Source organism: Ursus maritimus, unplaced genomic scaffold, assembly GCF_017311325.1.
Source record: "Ursus maritimus isolate PB19 unplaced genomic scaffold, ASM1731132v1 scaffold_6, whole genome shotgun sequence".
Lineage (NCBI taxonomy): Eukaryota > Metazoa > Chordata > Mammalia > Carnivora > Ursidae > Ursus > Ursus maritimus.
The window spans coordinates 62,438,298-62,456,689 of NW_024426774.1; the positions used below are offsets into that span (position 1 = coordinate 62,438,298).

The 18,392-nt window shown below is 40.1% G+C and overlaps 1 protein-coding gene across 4 annotated transcripts in view; it reads right to left on the reverse strand.

The window, feature by feature from the left end:
* The window catches only part of CCDC85A (coiled-coil domain containing 85A), a 187,782-nt gene that overhangs the window by 29,094 nt on the left and 140,296 nt on the right, over positions 1–18,392 (reverse strand). For 3 of the 4 annotated variants that reach the window (XM_040623459.1, XM_040623460.1, XM_040623462.1), the window contains one exon: positions 8,030–8,106. The exons of the other annotated variant lie outside the window; for it this stretch is intronic. In XM_040623459.1, the coding sequence (XP_040479393.1) occupies positions 8,030–8,106 (77 nt within the window). The remainder of the gene's footprint in view (positions 1–8,029; positions 8,107–18,392) is intronic. 4 annotated transcript variants of the gene reach the window in all.

Sequence of the window (18,392 nt, forward strand, 5' to 3'; positions counted from 1 at the left end):
AATATAATTTAGGAAAATCTCAAACCACTTAGAAATGTATTTACTTAAACTGTCCTATTCTGTCAAAGAACCCCATTATTGTCTCTATTACAGTCATTGTCTATATTACATTTAGGCAATACAGATATTGCTTGTATTACATTTGTATCTGTCTACTTTACAGTTACAAGATATTAAGAGGCACCAACTTTAATTTTTAATGTGTTATAAGCATGACTGATCACTTTGCTCAGGCTACAACAAAAAACAAAACAAAACACAACTAGAAGTAGAGACTTTTAAATGAGAAATGCCTGAACCCCATTGTAGGAAAGGTCTGAACTGGAGAGGACGACAGGGTGGATAGGGTGCCTCTTTCACAGCAGAGGGATGGTGACCTCCAGTGGGAAATGGAAATGGAAAGCAAAGTGAGGCTGCTAGGGATCTTCCCATCTTTACAGGCTTCTGTTAGACCCAAGTTTTCACAGTTTATTGTTTTTTAAATATATATATATATATATATATATATATATCTCCATATCTGAATAGTATTTACATTTAACTAATTCCCGTGTCACACACTACACAATCTATTCTATTGCTTTCTATGAGACTGTTTCCTTACATGATTACAAAAGGAAAGACTGTTTCATCTTTTTTGATTTTCCACTTTACTTCAGACAAAAAATAAATAAAGAGTAGAAAGCCATTTCTCCAAGACAACATTAATTTCTCTTACAGTTCTGTCTCAAGTTTTCCCCCAAAATATGTATAATGTATTTACAAACTATCCCCCGTCTCAAGTTTCCTCCATGTTGTTTCTCATTCAAATATCTATGATCCTAGTTGATATTACTACACAGCAAAACTTGTTGCTGAGCGAGTCCTATCATTTTTTTCTGTGACAAATTCTGCCAAGGACAGGTAATCAAAATGCTATTGTTATGGCTACTCCAAATAACATAAAAAAATTTTAGGGGCGCCTGGGTGGCTCAGTCATTAAGCGTCTGCCTTCAGCTCAGGGCCTGATCCCAGGGTCCTAGGATCAAGCCCCGCATCGGGCTCCCTGCTCTGTTGGGAGCCTGCTTCTTCCTCTCCCACTCCCCCTGCTTGAGTTCCCTCTCTCGCTGGCTGTCTATCAAATAAATAAAATCTTTAAAAAAAAATTTTTTTTTAAATATGCCCTCGTGGTAGAATTATCATCATGCCAGTATACAGAGAAAAAGGCAGTCCTATTAAATAAGAATGGATACCACAGTCCCTAACCATTGAGTGCCTTTTAAATTCAGTAATTCTCTTAATAAGTTTAGTAAGTGGCATAGCTGTATTTTCTGTTGCATTTCTAGTTCATCTATTTTCTCTCATTAGAATGAAGACTTCGCATCCTGCATCTGAGATTCTCAAACAAGAACCCTCAAGCATTGGGGGGGGGGGGCACAGAAGAATGCTGTCAACCTCCTCACCGTGAGAGCCTCCAGGCTGATTTCAATGTTTTTCCTATGAATTTCACTCTCCTCGGCATTTTTGCTAATACATTTTACCTCTTTTCTTAATCCAGTCTCCATGTATTCAGGTTCTCCAACATGGCTTTTTCCCCATAAACTTATTTTCCATATCTATTTGTCTCTTTTATTCCAATACACCCACACCCACTTGGGCAGCTCCCATCTGTCCTCTGAAAACTCTATTGAACTATACATAAAAGCTTCTTTTCTTTTAATTATATAAATCACAGTGATTTGGAGGAAATGGCAACCCACAAGCATTATTCCTCTGGTGGAGTCCTTCCCCCCCTCCCCAAAATAGGACTCTAGCAGCAGCCCACCCTTCATGGATTTAACTCATTTCTTCTATCAGTAGCATCCAGATTCTACTTTAGTTGTGCCACACAGAGTTGCTATCCAGGAAAAAAAATTTGCACCAGTTACTCCTCAGGAGTGCCAGAATGGCAATTTCCAAGCAAGTAACAATTGAAGGATAGCACCACTTGCTTTAAACAGCCTGTAAAGCATTACTCTGTGCCTGGTTTTTGTGCAATTTTTTCTTTTTTTTTTCCCCCTTTTCCCTGATTTTTTCCTTTTTTCAGAGCATTACTCTGTGCCTGGTTTTTGTGCAATTTTTTTCTTTTCCCTGATCTTTTCCTTTTATCAGAGCAATTCCAAACCCTAGAAAAGCCAGATATTTATGGCCCTGTAAGACAAAAATGACTTGAAAAACAAAGTCAGAAAATATGAAAAAGAGAAAGAGCAACAAAATAAGTATCTCCACAGCAACGAAAGGAGAAGCCCATGAGGGAAATCTAAGTGTCAGAAGGACCCCTCTCATTTCTGTCCGGGACACGGGTAATCTGCACAGGCACACGGGTGAGGGAGCTTCTCAGAGATGCAGTGCTGGACCTGGGGTGTGTGTTGCCATGGAAGTGACAAGCTCAATTTCCTCAGAACCCGTGTACCCTCCTCAGCATTCCTGGCCATGGTGACAGGTTCCTTTGTTCAGAAAGTGCTCTGGAAAAGGCCCTTCCTCCTTCCCAACGCACTGCATCGTGAGGCCACACTGTAACCAAATTACACCAGAGGAAGATTTTTCATTTCCATTCCTAAAATTAGACTCCTCTGTGTGTGCTAGCCCAACAGAAATAGACACACTGGCTGAAAGGAGCCCACGCAGTGGCGATCCGAGTTGCCATGCCTTTCGAGCACGTTTGCTGAACCCACAGCACATGGGCAGGCATATGACACCAGACAGATAGGGGCACCTTTACAGATTCTAACAAATCTCTAAAAAGTTAGTCTCAAGAGTGGGTGGTTTGCTTGGGAGAGCAACTCTGGGGCACAAAGGACATAGAGTGCTTTCCAGGCAGATGCTCGGGCTGAAGCATTTGATGAGAGGGAACAGATTTCCCAGCAGGACTTTTAATAAATGTACTTAATTGACTTTGGAATCAGAGCAAACTGCTTATTTCTGGTCTCTTCTTGATGTAAAACCCAAACTCAACACAGAATAGGGGAGAAGAGTTTAAAAAACTAATAGTTTTTACCTCACGGTGATGTCTGAAGAGGGACTGATTCCTTCAAAAGACAGTATCATTTATAATAAAATCATCAGCGAGGTGCTCTGTATCACCCACTTTAATTTCTCGCTGAATAGACTTCATCGCGAATATAGCATATAAACATAGTACATAGGTCTGGATTAAAATCCTTGTGACCGTCAAGAAAAGGATCATGGGATGAGTTGAGATATCCAAGCAAGATTTTAAAATTTGGGCTAAAATAACAAATTTCATGGGTACCTTTAAAACGACTATAACTATTTTTTCCCCTAGCCACCACCTACCTCCAAATTCACTCGGAACAGCAAGGCCCTCTCTGACCTCATTCTGTTTAGTATGAATCTCTCGTGCAGATATGGGTGTGTATGTACAAAACTAGGATTCTGAGGTATTTTGGAAATGTGTCAAGAAAAAGAAGGCTCTGTAAGATGCATTTTTTTCCCCCATTTTTGATGGATTCCATCCATGGCTCTAAGAAAAATGGAATATTTACTTTAAATCAGGACTAGAATGTCTGATAAATCTTAGAGAGCTAAGCAAACCCAATGTTAATTAAAACAAATGTTTAAAAAAAGAACGACAATAAGATAAAAACAGATTTCGCAGCTTACTTAAACTGAATTACATAAATGGTATGAAATGACTAAAGGAGCTGCTGTGCATGCCAGAAGGACACTGAATAGGCCCACATCTTCGCCTGAGTCCATCCTTCATTAGCTGTCTGACCAGGACTATACTCCTAACATTCTGTGAATCTTGTAAGCCTTTACCTAAAAACTGGTGTTGTCCAACGTGACACGTGGGTTCTATCCAGCTTTGAAAATCTAGGATTCTTTATCCACAGAAAGTTTGTGATTATGCATAAATGTCTATACACAAAATAGGTACATTCCTTTTAAATTTGATATAAAATTCCTTGCATCTACTTTATACCATATTGGGTCTTTTATCTATAAATACCTATTTACATCATTGTGTGTGACTCCGCCTCATTAGATTTAAAAATTAATAAAACTTCATACACAGCAGCTACATTTATTTCACTCACATACAACCTTCATTTAAGGCTCCCATCATGTTAAGTATGTACACAGGGGAGCAGACAGGCCAGTCTGAGCAGCTTTAGCACTCTGTGTATTATGAGAGGTTCATTGCAATCCCATGAAATATTTTTGTATGTAATCAGTAAAAAATAAAAATAAGAAAAATAAATCCACATTAGTTTATGGGTTCAAGGAAGAATATCCTAAATTCAGGTGATCTTAATTTAACGATCATTTGTACCAACTTTCCAAAAAGCATTTTTAAGATTCGCCGATGTTGTCACGTGTTGCAAGATTTCCTTCTTTTTTAAGGCTGAATAATATTCTATTATAGGTATATGCCACATTTCCTTTATCCATTCATCTCTTGATGGACATTTAAGTTGCTGCCACATCTTGGCTATTGTGAACAGTGCTGCAGTGAACACAGGATTGCTAATATTTCTTTGAGATCCTGATTTCAATTCTTTTGGGTAAATATCCACAAGTAGGATTGTTGGATCATATGGTAATGATCACTTGGTAATATGCCAAATGAAATAAGCCAGTCACAAAAAGGCAAATACCACATGATTCCGCTCACATGAGGTATCTAAAACACTCAAACTCATAGAAGCAAAGGCTAGAATGGCGGTTGTCGAGGCTGAGGGGACGGGGAGATGGGGTTTTGCTAATCACCATGTACAAAATTTCAGATATGCAAAATGAATTAGGTTCTAGAGATCTAATGTACATCACACCTATAAATAATAATTGTTATGCCCTTGAAAATCTGATAGGAGGGTAGGTCTCATTTGTCTTCCTATCTAATATATAATAAAGACATTTTCTTTTCAAGTAATAACGTAGCAAATAATACTGTGTTTTCTGTTATTATTTTAGGATTCTTTTGAAATACTGTGTTCACAAACTGGATTTAAAGTACTGCTCGGTGATTCTCGTGAGACATCGTAGACATCATGGCAGAGCAAAGAGCTACATCCCACGTGGGCTCCGTGCTGATATTCCAACCACACCTCCTGGAGGCTCCTCTTCACCACTGGCTAGAACCGACTCAATCTTCACTACCTTTTTCTGTTTTTGAATAAAAAACCCTTCATTCTGGGACTTGGTAACTTTGCACGGATGTAAAACTGAACCCAAGCTTTATTTATAATTAGGCCTACAAGAGGCTAGGGGGAACCTTGTCATTTATAAATTAAGAAATTGAAGCCTTTTCATCTAACCGGAGAGAAATCCACAAGCACTTATTACACTCATCTTGTTTACTTTTAAATATGTATTGCTGGGGCAAAGTTGTAACTCTCAGTTCATTATACACAATTTTACATAAAGTATAAAAATAAGCATTAAGGAGATTTCTTCCTCCAGGAAAATGCTTTACATAATTAGTCTAAATGCTACACTATCAACGAAGAACCTGGCCGGGGCCATAAAAGAGATCCAATACACTTGGAATTCCAATCGCCAACTATACTCTTTTTCCTGTTTATCCAGTCAAGAGGATTTTTTTTTTTTTTTTATAAACTTGGGAGTAAAACAGACTATCTTTTAATCAAGGCACAATGAGCAATTTCCTACAATGGGAAAATCAAGTGTTCAGATATTGAGACTAATTTATGCAGGGATGTCAGCTAGTCACATTGAATTGACCTTGCAAATCAGCTAACATCATGCAGTCAGAAATAGTTTCTGCAGGGAAAGCATATAATTATTTGTAATAGTACCAAGAAAATCCAAGAATAAGTTGCATGCACCTTTGTGTTATCCGGTCCCAATCTCAGCCTTCCACGAATATTCCCTTTACAGGATTCTCACTGCTCTGAGATTCGTTTATTGTTTTCCATCCTCAGACCTCGTCTATTGTCTGTTCATTTCAGTTGTATTTATACAAGTACTTGCAATTGGTGGTCCTATCATACCTATCTTAGCTATAAATGAAGGGAACACTCCCAGATTTAGAAATTTAACAAAATATTGTTTTTGAACTGAGATCTATTGTATTCTTTGCATTTCAAACAATTGATTTTCTTTTCATGAAAGTACCCTGGACATGTAAAAAGCTGTTTAATTCTAAAGCATGGTTTCTCCATTTTAACATCTCTGAAATCAGCAAGAATCCGGCATGGTATAATCGACAACATCTCTTTTCGTTCTCAGTGGTCCATATGAGAATGGTGCATCCCACACCAATAACATCTTAAGATTCAGTAAAACATGATCCCTCCTAGCCTTTTCTTGTGGAGAAAGAAAACTTTCTTTGATAGAAAATAGCAATGCATTTAAAAACATACGTTTTAAGACTTTAGCCTGAAAAGTTGTTTAATCTCTTCTACTTCTCGACTGTGCAAGTACTTCGTATTTAAATATGCATACACTCGATACATCGAGTACGGTGGAAGACTCTTCTGATTTCCCTTCAAGACTTCTAACACTTGTACAGATTTTTACAAATCAATCCTGTAATCATTTTCATATTTGTTGTGCCTCTTTTTAAATAACATAGCACACACGCTAGCATTTCAATGTTCGACACGAGCCTCAATTCCCACTCAGAGGGAAATTAAGAAACAGATCTTTTCCCTCTTTTCATCTACATTCCCAGTTGCCCAGAGATGGTATAACCATACAGAATACTCACAAACCCTGATTATAGTTTTAGGTTTCTTGGAACGGAAAGAAGTGAGATGTTTTCAGTCAAGGGTCCTGGCACAGTCATACTGTGAATCCCATATAAAAGGACAAATGGCAAAGAAAAGTTTTAAAATGGAAAGTACAGAAGAGGTGAGAGAAAACTCTACCAGCAGGACCTATTTTATGATGCAAATAATCCCTTCTGTCAACATGGGTATTGACGTGTGCATAGTTCGAGAAAGGAGAGAGGTAGATTCATTTTATTTAATCATGATTTTTAGTCAGATGCCTGGCCAATGGAAGAAAGAGAAAGGCATTCTTAGGCGCAGTGCCTGACAGACCAAATCATCATTAAGGAGTGAAAGTAGTTTGAAAACAAAACGAGATTTAAAAGACCTAAAATATCTTTGCCAAGTGTTCACATTTATGCGTCTTCTCCTGAATTATAACCAGTCTCTGTCTTTTAAACTACTGTTCGCTTAGTTTTTTAGGGGTGAATTTTCCCTTAGTCACTCAGGAAGTAGAAATAATCACCAAAATGTGGAAAGAACACTAGTGACTAAATGCTTAGAAACTCCGTTCATAAAATATTAAAATACTTTACTGCCTCCATGTCTATAAAGGAAACCAACCTAGAATCAGGGGATTTGTTCATCTCCTCAACCAAACATTCCCTGAGAACCACCACCTCAGCCAACATCATTCTCACCAAGATATTTCGGCCCATAGAAATAATATTATAAGTAAAATATATGGCGAGGCATTAAATCCCGGAAAAAGTGCCACTTTATATTCACCAGAGAAAAGAAATTAAACCCCAAAGTGAAACTGTCAATTACTGTCATTGCTTTGTTGTACTGAAAGAGTTCAATTATATCACAAAGAATTTTAGCAAGTGCTAATTTAATTAAAATATGAAATCTTCAAACTACCTACAGCTTTCCCTAGCTCATAAATTAGCAAATTTTTTATATAAAGAAGAGTCCCTTCTCTATATTCACCGACTACATGCCTGATGTATATGACTAGTACTAGCAAAATATTTTCCACTTCTCTTCATTTTCTCTTTCTCTTGTTTTCTTCCTTCAAAATGACTTTGCATTCTGATTTCAGACACCTGCCTCCTTTGGTATCACACTTAAGAATTCAGATAATATGATGGTCATTATGGAAAGCAATCACACTCTACATTGATGAATGACTATTTACAAAATGATTTCTATCATTTAAAGGAGAAAATGTAATTGAGACTTTAAATTCCAGATAAAATGTTACAAGTCAAATGACACTGACTAGCTACAAGCTTCTGGAAGTCACCCACCTGGGGCAGCATGCGATTTTCTTCCTCCAGCTGTCTGACTCTTGCCTCCAGCTGCCTAACATAGGACAAGGTTGATTCTAAAATTAAAAAGAAAGAACTCACATTATACACACAGGTCTTGTTTAGTGCACTGTCAGGATATTTCTGGTTTGATTTATTCAAATCAGGTAGTGACGACGTAGTCTGTTATTTAAAAAAAAAAAAAAAAAGATTTCTCCCCAGAAAAACAGTAACAAAAGCCACTGAAACCACAAGCACTTTGAACAATCGTACCGTGTTAAGGACAATCAGAGGAATTTACTGGGGGTGACGTTGCAGGCCTTCCCACACCACGCAGCCCTCAGAACGTCAGACATCTTGAAGACACTTACTCCCTTTTCTACTTATTTTGGGCATTTTGAGCTTTCAAGGCGCTGTCCCCCACATAAGGCTTTTTGTAATGTTAATTATAGCCAACATAAATTACAAAGTCATATTAAAAATAGAAAATTAAAATATTTCCAATATCCAGTTCCCTTCATTTCCCAATAAATACTTCAAGTCTTAAATGCAACATTCATTCTTCTCCCCGATCTCCAGATTTTACCACTATATGGTCCAGAGATTAGCTACCAGAGGGCTAAGTGGAGGGGAGGCTAAATTTTTACTTTGATTTTGGCTGAATGTGACACAGAACCAAGTTTTTCCCAAATCTTTAGGTAAGCCAGGGGCTGACTTTAAATCTTGTTCTTGTTTTCATTTCTTCAGGAGCTCAGGTGTGTGCTGACTGGTAACAACCAGCATTACGCTTAGAGTCTGTTCCATGTGAACTCTAAAGTTCATAGCTTTACATCAGCAAAGGATTCACAGGTGAAGGCAAGAGGAGTTTCACTTTGAGAAACAAGCTGACAGGAAGTCTTCATTAAAGCAAAAATATCCACATGCATCACATAGCAACATAGCGGCCATGGATTCACTACCCAAAAATGCACATATTTCAGGTAAAGTAAAATGTACATGATGATAGAATTCCTCCACCGTGTTTCCAGTTAATCTTAGAGTGGCATCGTTAATATTAAACTTCAGCACATGTTCTTCAGCGTCAGAAACATAAAACAGCAAGAAGCAAGACCAAGACGGTAGTGCATTGAAATGGTAAATATTTGGAGCCTCTAATAATCTGAAGTGAGAATGGATATTGATGCCAATTAATACCTTGATCTGAAATCATCACGGAAACGCTGTAATTTTTATATGGAAATTGGTTATACGAACTCAATTCCATTTTTGTGACCTTCAAAGCAGTAAGATAGCATTTTATTTTCTTAAAATACGTAAGAAACTTCAGTCCGTAATTTGCAGACGTAACAATTAAGCTCATCCCTGGTGGGTTTACAGCATGCCTGTTTTCTTTCTTTCTTTCTTTTTTCTTTCTTTCTTTCTTTTTTTTTTTTTTTAAGATTTTATTTATTTATTCGACAGAGATAGAGACAGCCAGCGAGAGAGGGAACACAAGCAGGGGGAGTGGGAGAGGAAGAAGCGGGCTCTTAGCGGAGAAGCCCGATGTGGGGCTCGATCCCATAACGCCGGGATCACGCTCTGAGCTGAAGGCAGACGCTTAACAACTGCGCCACCCAGGCACCCCGACAGCATGCCTGTTTTCACAAATGTTTGCAGAAAGTCCCTATCACTGACATTAATATAACCACCCACCAATCTCATACCAGTGGGCAAGACTCAGTTTTGAGCATCCCTCATACAAGCCAGAAACATAAGGTAAAGGAAACTGAAGACATTTCCTAGAAATATGCTCTCATTTTTTAGCTCAATAAAATGTTAAGAGTTTGCTCTATGGACTCTTCCAAATGCCAAAAAAAAAAAAAAAAAAAAAAGAGGCATAAATGAACAAACGTATTAGTTTTATGAACCTGTCTTACCCTAGCAAATGAACGAGGGATTTGCAGATCAGAATATGAATGTAAACTGCCTGATTTACAGTTTTGCAAGCCCCACTCTCTACTCTAGAAAAACCACCACTTGATAAGGGCCGTCCAAGTGAAAAGTTGCTCAGAATGTTCTACTTACACCATGAACAGATATAATTCCTTTCTCCTTTGTTCAGAATTTATACCTTATCTTTATTGTCCCGAGACTGCACTATCCCCAAAGCCATGATACTTAAAGCAGCTCAAACGACTCTATGCAGAGTGCTTCGGGTGACATTTGAAAATGCCACTGAATGGATTTTAATTCAGTAACTATCTTCAGTCACTTTAATCTACTTCTCTTCTTAAAGTTTTTTCAGTTTACACACTCGATGGTTTCACGAAGTGTCTACCTACATTACGAAAGACCCAGCATGTCAGTTCAAAAAAGACGGGGTAAATTCCTGAATTTGGAAAACACCACTTAAGTCCAATTTTTAATATCAAGTTAAAATAGATGAAGTCCGCATCTTCGTTTCCAAGTATTCACTGCAAATCTAGGCTGGGACAGGAAAAAGATAGGAAACACTTTTAGACTGGTAAAATAATTTTTAAAGATTAGCTTTACAAGATAAAGGCAAAGCTAAGGAGAGTTTTGAATTCATTCATTCAAACATATTGACTGTGTCACTGCTTCGGGTCAGGCACTATTCTAGGGACCAGACGAAGAGAAGGCCAGTTACTACAAGACTTAACATTTCTCAGAATACAAATTCTGCTTTAGGATTACAGGCGCGGTGTTCCAGAAGGCCCTATTGTTCCAGGCTGTCTCTGTTGCAATTATTACTTAACAGTGCACCGGATACCACAACGAGAAAACGCCTCAGGGGGTGAGGGTGAGCGGAACAGGAAGTCTAGCTGAAGTGCATGCATAAATAAGCAAATTCACGCTGTTAGTTCTTTTATTCATCAAGAACCTGATTATACAATTCCTTAAGGGGAGTGGGGTAGGCAAACATTCTTCTGAAATACCACTGGGACCTCAAGTCCCTATATAAAAAACCACTGAAGAAACTACCCAACCCTTCCACTGTGACGGAACAAACAAGAAACATTTTGTTCAGCTTTTAGGATTGAAAGATTTATTTGTTACTGCTTCATAGGCTAGCCAAGCCTGACTGCTAGTACATAGCCCACAATGGGATAGAAAATATGTAACCACTTTAAAGCAAGATGTAATAGGATAAAGTGTCAGAAACTCATACTTTTATTTTTTTAATTTATTTTTCTAAAGATTTTATTTATTTATTTGAGAGAGAGAGCATGGAGCGAGCCACCCAGGCACCTCAAAACTCCATATTTTAAAAATACGTCACAAGGTACATGCCAGTCCTAGCTCAACACTGGATAGAACACTGGAATAATTTTCTTGTAAGAAAGAAAAGGAGCCCCTTTTATGTTACCACATATTTGTCCATATAGGTACAACCCCTTCCCCAGGCTGCTTCTTCCCTTTTCTTCCTCGTTCCGGGGACGTCCAAGGTGGTGTCACCTATGAGATAAGGTGGTTTTCCATTTCACACGGAGGATGAGGACTACTGGTGTGCACTAACCTAAGAGAAGTATCTGGCAAGCACTGGAGTTCTTTTCTTCTTAACCGAGGTACAGCTGAAGTACAATGTTGTATTCGTTTCGGGTGACAACGTAGCGTCCCACAGCTCTCTACGTGACGCTGGGCTCGTGGTGTTCTTTGTTATTAAGTGATACCTGCACACACATGCACAGGAAGCCCTGAGTAGAATGTCCAATGATTTGAACTGCTCATCACATCTTCTACCCGTGGCTGACAGCTGGGGAGTTCAGAACGTCATTTTGGCTTTCAGAATTCTGAGAATGAGGCTCCGAAAACCAGCCAGACATCAGGCTATACTGGATCTACACAGATCTAACATGTTCCAGAAGGACACGACCTTTCAGAAGTATGTAACCAGTCGTGGGAGGGAAGAAGGGAGAATAAAGGGAAAGGTAAGGTAATGTGAGATTCAGTGCGAAATCATGTGAAACGTGAGCCCAGAAAGAGATCAATATTGGCTGCAGTTCTCGGGAAAGAGAAACTTGACCTTCACGGATCAACAGAAGTTGACAGGCCAGAGAGATGCGAGCGTAGCCACAGGATGGACAAGGACCAGAAGCCAAGAATGATCCTGGTATAAACAGGGAAGAGGGAAGGAGGCACATGAAGGAGGAGGAAGGGACACACTGGGGAGAAGGAGGAGAGGCCAAGCCACTTCCCACAATCCAGGGTATGAAAAGCCAACATCAAAACCCAGTTATGCAGATGGTGATTTGCTTTTAACGTCCCCAAAATGTATTTTCTCTTCCCACTGTGGGCAACTGAGGACATCGACCCACTAGAAAAGGTTAAGCTAACAATACCGATGTGAAAATCCAATGACAATGCCAAGATGTTCTTTGGATAAATGCTGGGCGTATTTCCAAAGCAGAAACAATTTATCACCATGTATCTTACTTTTCTTTGGACCTACATGTGAAAGTCCACAACACCTCTCACAACGGGACAAGTGTACAAAACAGTCAACGGCCACAAGAATTCCATTAAGTTCGTATCTTCTAAACGGAGCCAGTGTTAGAACTGAGATGTAGAACTTAGAGGTTTCCTAGTTCAGCCTATCCCTGATCCCCTGACTCGTTAGGCATATAAGAGAATAAAACCCAGAAGGTAGGAAACTTGGCCTCTAACACTGGGGATTAAATATATTCAGAAAATGTTGTTCTCTTGCTAGGGCATCACAGTGATTGCCATCTGGGGTCTTTTAATTCTTAAGTGATATCAAGCTTCTTATACAGATAAATGACAAGTTTTCCCTTTTTCTTCCTGATTTTAGATATTCTTTGTTGAGGGAACAGAAGGCTGGCTGAAGACAAAGCATAAGCCTACACCCTGCAACCTCTCTCCACCCCCACTCCTGGATGGGATATGTGATGTTCCTCCAGGAAGTTCCCAACTATCTTCACGTTAATGCCTTACTAGAGGGGTAAACAATCTTAACTTGACAATGGCAAGGCCTCTGGTACCCTTTGAGCCTTCTTTAAAATATCAAAGTACTTTCTCAACCTCCCTTTTTCCTTACCTCCCCCAACCCCATAGTATATAATCGGCCACCCCTCACAACCCAGGGCAGCAGCTCTTCTGTGCACGGTCCTGTTCCTGTGTTCTAACAAACCACCATTTTGCGCCAAAGACGCCTCAAGAATTCTTTCTTGGTCATCGGCTCCGGACTCTACCCCACTGAACCTCACCTATATTCCACAACCTCATCATTCTTGACGAATCTTTACTTAAAACAACTTGATATTTTCCTTGGACAACATCCGGGACTTGATTTCACTTCATTTTTAGCAGAAATGCTTTCAATCATACAAAGTAGCTGGACTTTTTCCTCTGTTAGTTTGAAAATACTCTGCTCAAAACGTTAAGCCCTCTCATTTCCCCCTGCTTTCTGAAGCAGCGTTTCTCTTCGTAGGGGAACACCCACCCTTGGAATTACCCACGAATTACTCTGATTATTGTACATAAAAGGTTTATTGTTGGTAGTTGCTACTGTCTAAGGTTTGTCAAACTTCTGAGTGGTTTTGATTAGATGAAGTACCATCGGGTCTCCAAAATCTCAGGGCAGAAAATAAAATCTAGTAATGGTCCATTCTAAGACAAATTACAGCATTTGGAAGAGCATACAGAAAGAAAATCACTTGGAAGACGTTGGCGGCCATGGGTGTACAGATGGAAGCTTCTCGGTGGCTCACTCAGAGTTACCCCCTCAGCCAGAAAGAGTCCAATGACCATATGATTTAAATCGGAGGTAATCTCTTTGATAAACCCCAACTTCTGAAGACAGTGCTTGGATTAGTTCCAAATTAATCCCACCATCCACAGGCTTTTGCACATTCTTAAGGAAATTACTTCAGAACTATTATTTTTAAAAATTATTACTGTTCTGACTAGAAGTGTTTCTCTTTTCCCTCAGGCAAGCAAAGGTCAGCCTCCTACTTAGAATTCATATTAGCTCCAGAAATATAAGTGATTACATTTCTCACTATAATTTGATGCCTTTCTTATTAAAAAAAAAAAAATCTTGTTGGAATCAGCATTCTCAGATTTGCGTGGATAATTAACTCTGACTGCCTTATTCATGGGCAGAAATGGGATTTCTTTTTTTTTAAACATAGGAAGTTTAATTGTCCTAAATAAGTAAAAAATGATGTCAGGTCTTGCTCCAGTCCATTATCTATGGGGCTGATTTTACTCTCAGACCCTTCCCACTGTGCCAGCCTCAAAGAGATAGGAAATATTTTCTATCCTGTTTCTCCCACGTAGAAACCTGGGCACTGGTTATTCACTGGCCCCACATTTCCTTAGGTCTGAGTCTCTCCGACACCTTCCCTTGGCCAAATACTCACTCCACTCTGCTTAGTGCCACACTCCTTATTCTTCTGTGCACAGAATGAAAAGTAGCTTCCTAATGATTAAAATATCCCAAGATTGGCGTGTACTGCTTTGTACGATAACGGGCTTCACGTTATCGGAGGTGTTTGGAGAAAGCTCAGCAAGTGGCTGCAGAGATTTCTACCTAAGCATGCTCTCGGGCCGTTTCTGAAGTTCAGTGATCCTGAATTTTTAAATTCTTCCCATTCATGAAACTCTTCTCAACTCACTTGCTAATAAATCATGTATTGAGTGCCTTATGATTTCTCTTTATCTACTTTCTTCTATGTTATTTTTTCTCATGTTTTCATTTTTTTACCCAAATATGCTACATGAAAATATTCCCTCAACTTCACACGGAGACTGGTGGTGTTCCCTGCAGGGGTTTAATACAGACGTGCTGATTTACTTTAATACCGAGACTTCTTCACCCAACAGAGAGTGTCCTGCTGTGTGCCAGACGATGTCCTAGATACTGGGGATACAGCAGCAAGCCAAAGCGATAAGAGTCTGTGAGTTCGTGGAGCACTTGGGGGCAGTGGGGTGCGGAGGAAGACGGGCAATGAAAAGCAAATTCGATGTTTTGGGAAGGTGATCTGTGCAATGAGGACGAGACAGAGTACTGGTGTAGCGAGATCTGGGGAAGTACAGCTATGTTAGGGAGCGTGGCCCCGTTAGAGCTCTGAGGCTAAGGCCCTGCAAATAAGCCAACTATGTAAGGACCTGGGAGAAGAGAGTTCTAGGCCTGACGCAAGGTGAGTGCACAGGCTTCCCAGGCTGGGAAGCCTGACATTCTGGAATCCAGTTGTGAAGGGGGAAGTGACAGCTGCCTGCCCAGACGGATCCCTCTGTCTTGTCACCTTCCTCCACGCCTTAAGTTTTTAAAACATTGTCCTCTTTTTGGTTTTTACCCCTTAGGCCTAGACTTAAACCTTTTGATCAATAGGCTTCTCTTGTGACAGAAACGTCTGCACTGTGTTCGCTTCCGCTCTCTCACACACACTGGTTCTCATGCACCTGGAAATCCTGTTGACCTTACCCCCAGAATATCCTGAAAACCCAGCCTCACCAGAGGCTTCTAATGGGTGTTTTTGCTTCTGTTCTTGCCTCCTTTCCCAGGTCCATTTTCATTCAAATTGTTTCAACCCACAGCGGCCAGGGTTTTCTTTCTGAAATGCTAAGCTGCTCATTTCTTTCTCCACTAAGAACTCTGCAGGAACTCACCATTTTGCTCCACATAAAAGCCAAAGTCCTTCAAAAGTCCGGCAGGGCCCCATATGATCTGGGCACGCAGTAGCTGGCTGCCTTCACACCACCACACCCCGTGCTCCAGCCACGCTGCTGCCCTTCTGTCCCCAACACCCCAAGCATGCTCCTGCTTTCTCCTGTCCCTGCTTTCTGGAATGCTCTTCCTTCTCCCAGGGAGCTGCTCGACTGACTTCCTCACTTCCCAGAAGTCACTGTCCAAATCTCAGCTTCTCCACACAACTCACGGAGTCACCTCATTTAATCCCGCCACCTGCCCCCACCTCTACCCTACCTTCCTGAGTTCCAAGCCTGTTGTACTTATTTTTCTGAAAACACTTCATCACCTTCTATCATAGAAATTCATCTGTGCATGTGTTATCTTACTGTAGAAGTTCTGTCTCTCCCCATCAGACTGTCAATTCCCCAAGGCAGGGACCTTTGTTGTGTTGAGTGATGCCCTCCAAGTGCCTAGAATAGTGTCTGGTACAATTAAAATTTATTGAATGTGTTGACCAATCACATTTGACAGTGCCCCAAAAGAAAATTATTTAATAGTACAAGTCCACTTTTCAATCACTCCAGGCAAGGCAGGATTTGTATTTAAATGGAGCTTAATATCAATTCCGTTGTGCCATTTGAGAAATATACTAGAGAACGCTAAACTTTGGGTGGAAACTTGGCAGAGGTTCTCATATTACGCCAGACCAAATCACTGGTGGGTAACTTCAATAAGAAAATGTGAAATGTGCCAAGCAGGCTAAAAAAAATGGTGTGTGTGTGTGTTAGGTGGTTGGGGAGAAAGAGCAGGAAAGAGAGGTAAAGAGGGAAAGGAGAGAGAGAGGAAGAGAATAGAGAGCAGAGCAAAGACAGAGAACAGCTGTGGGGATGTGCAAAAAATGGACCATTTCTACCACTAATAGCTTAGAACATGGTATCAATGCCCTGCAGCTGGAAATCTGCTCTAATCAGCAAGGTTGCTTTCTGGGTAGCATGGCGCCTTCCCCCGAAATCTCCTCCCGGCCCCCCTCTGTGAGGGGCGTCCCAAGAATGCAGGAGCTCACATAGCTGTGGGGCACCAGCAGGTGTCTGCTGAGCCTGGGGGAGGGGCTCTAAGCTGTCAGAGGGCAGCCAGAGAGGGCGGTGGGCAGCAGTCCATATCAAAACAGGTTATGCTTCTTTGCAAAGGGAAAAACCTGTCATTTCAAAGTTAAAGGAACCAGAGCAAGGCGCTGTCCTGTTTATTTCAATTAGAATGAAGGCTGAAAATACCGCATCTAACAATGCGTTGACAGAAAACATCATGTGTGCTATTCTCCTAGTGCCACCCAAGTGCCATATTTTTTTGAAACAGTCCAGATTTTGTTTCATTTATTTTCTATAAGAGTAAATCATCAAATGGATATTGAAACCCAATGCTTTACATATAAGTCAATTTAGAAATCAGAAAAAATGATCCTAACTTTTGTACCAGAAAATAATCACCATAGATTTGTCCTAGTCTCTCCTCTTCCCAAAAGAAAGTGTTTTTCAAATGGGAGAAAATGGCCCTTGTGGCGTATTTGCTGTCATCCACCTGGCCTCGTCCTTGGTAAAGGACACGTGATGGTTTCAGTCTCCATTTCTCTCTCTCTCTCTCTGTGTGTATAAGCTGGAGGCTCCGTGTCGCAAGGTCCTGCCTTCCAGTTCTTTTCTGAGCTGCCTTAGGACTAGCACGGAATTATGAGCTACAAGGTGTTCAATGACTTATTGTGGAAGGAAGGAAGGAAGGTCGGTCCCATCACCCTGTTCCCAAAAGCTCTCGCTCTTACTCGAAGTTTGTGCTTCCCAGATAGTTTGAAGCCGGGAACTCCAAACGCAGTCAGATTTCCGCTTAGAAAATACACAATAACATGCAATCTAAATTGGAGTCTGGTTCAGAGCAACGTTTTGTGCCCTAAAATTGCCTTCACTTTTACTACTCCCTTTGAAAGCATCAGCCCCACAAAGGAGGCACTAGGTAAATAGCAATAAATTGGCAAAAGGACGGGGGACTACATGGAAAATATTTCAAACTCTAAAGAGCTGTTTAGCATGAGTACCATTTTCACAGCTATTCGGGGCTCAAATGTGTCTTACTTTCCACTGTTACGTTGCTGCTGTCCTTGTTGTCATTTCCCAGAGAAAATAACTGCCTTTTCCCAAGGCCAGAGCATAAAAACCGATGTCATTTTAATAAATGTAGCAATTTTCTTCAATGTAGGTTGCCCCCTTGTAAGCATATCTTGTCAGTATTGTCAATGAATGCATAAGGAAGTAAATCTGTAAAAAAAAAAATTTTTCAAAGGACTGTAAAACCCACAAAAATGTTACTCTCTTCAGATAATTATTTTGACTTTTTATGTATTTTTAGTTTTTTTAACATTTAGATCTTTTTAAAAGCCTGTCTACAGTTGTTTCTACTGTCATACTTGTCAGCAAAATAAATTAATTTTTATCGAATTTTACAGCAAAGCATCATTAGTTTGGATCCCATCATTTGGGAATTCATAAAAATCTTGTTCAATTGAGCCTGTATACGCTTTCAACCCTGGCTATGAAACAGCTGGCAAAACAAACTCACGGTATGACAATCAGGGAGTAGTTTCCTCACGTAAGAAAAGCTAAGTTTACCCAGTGTTTTAGCATTATCCGTGCACACACAAAGTGAAGCAGATAGGTGGATAAATCT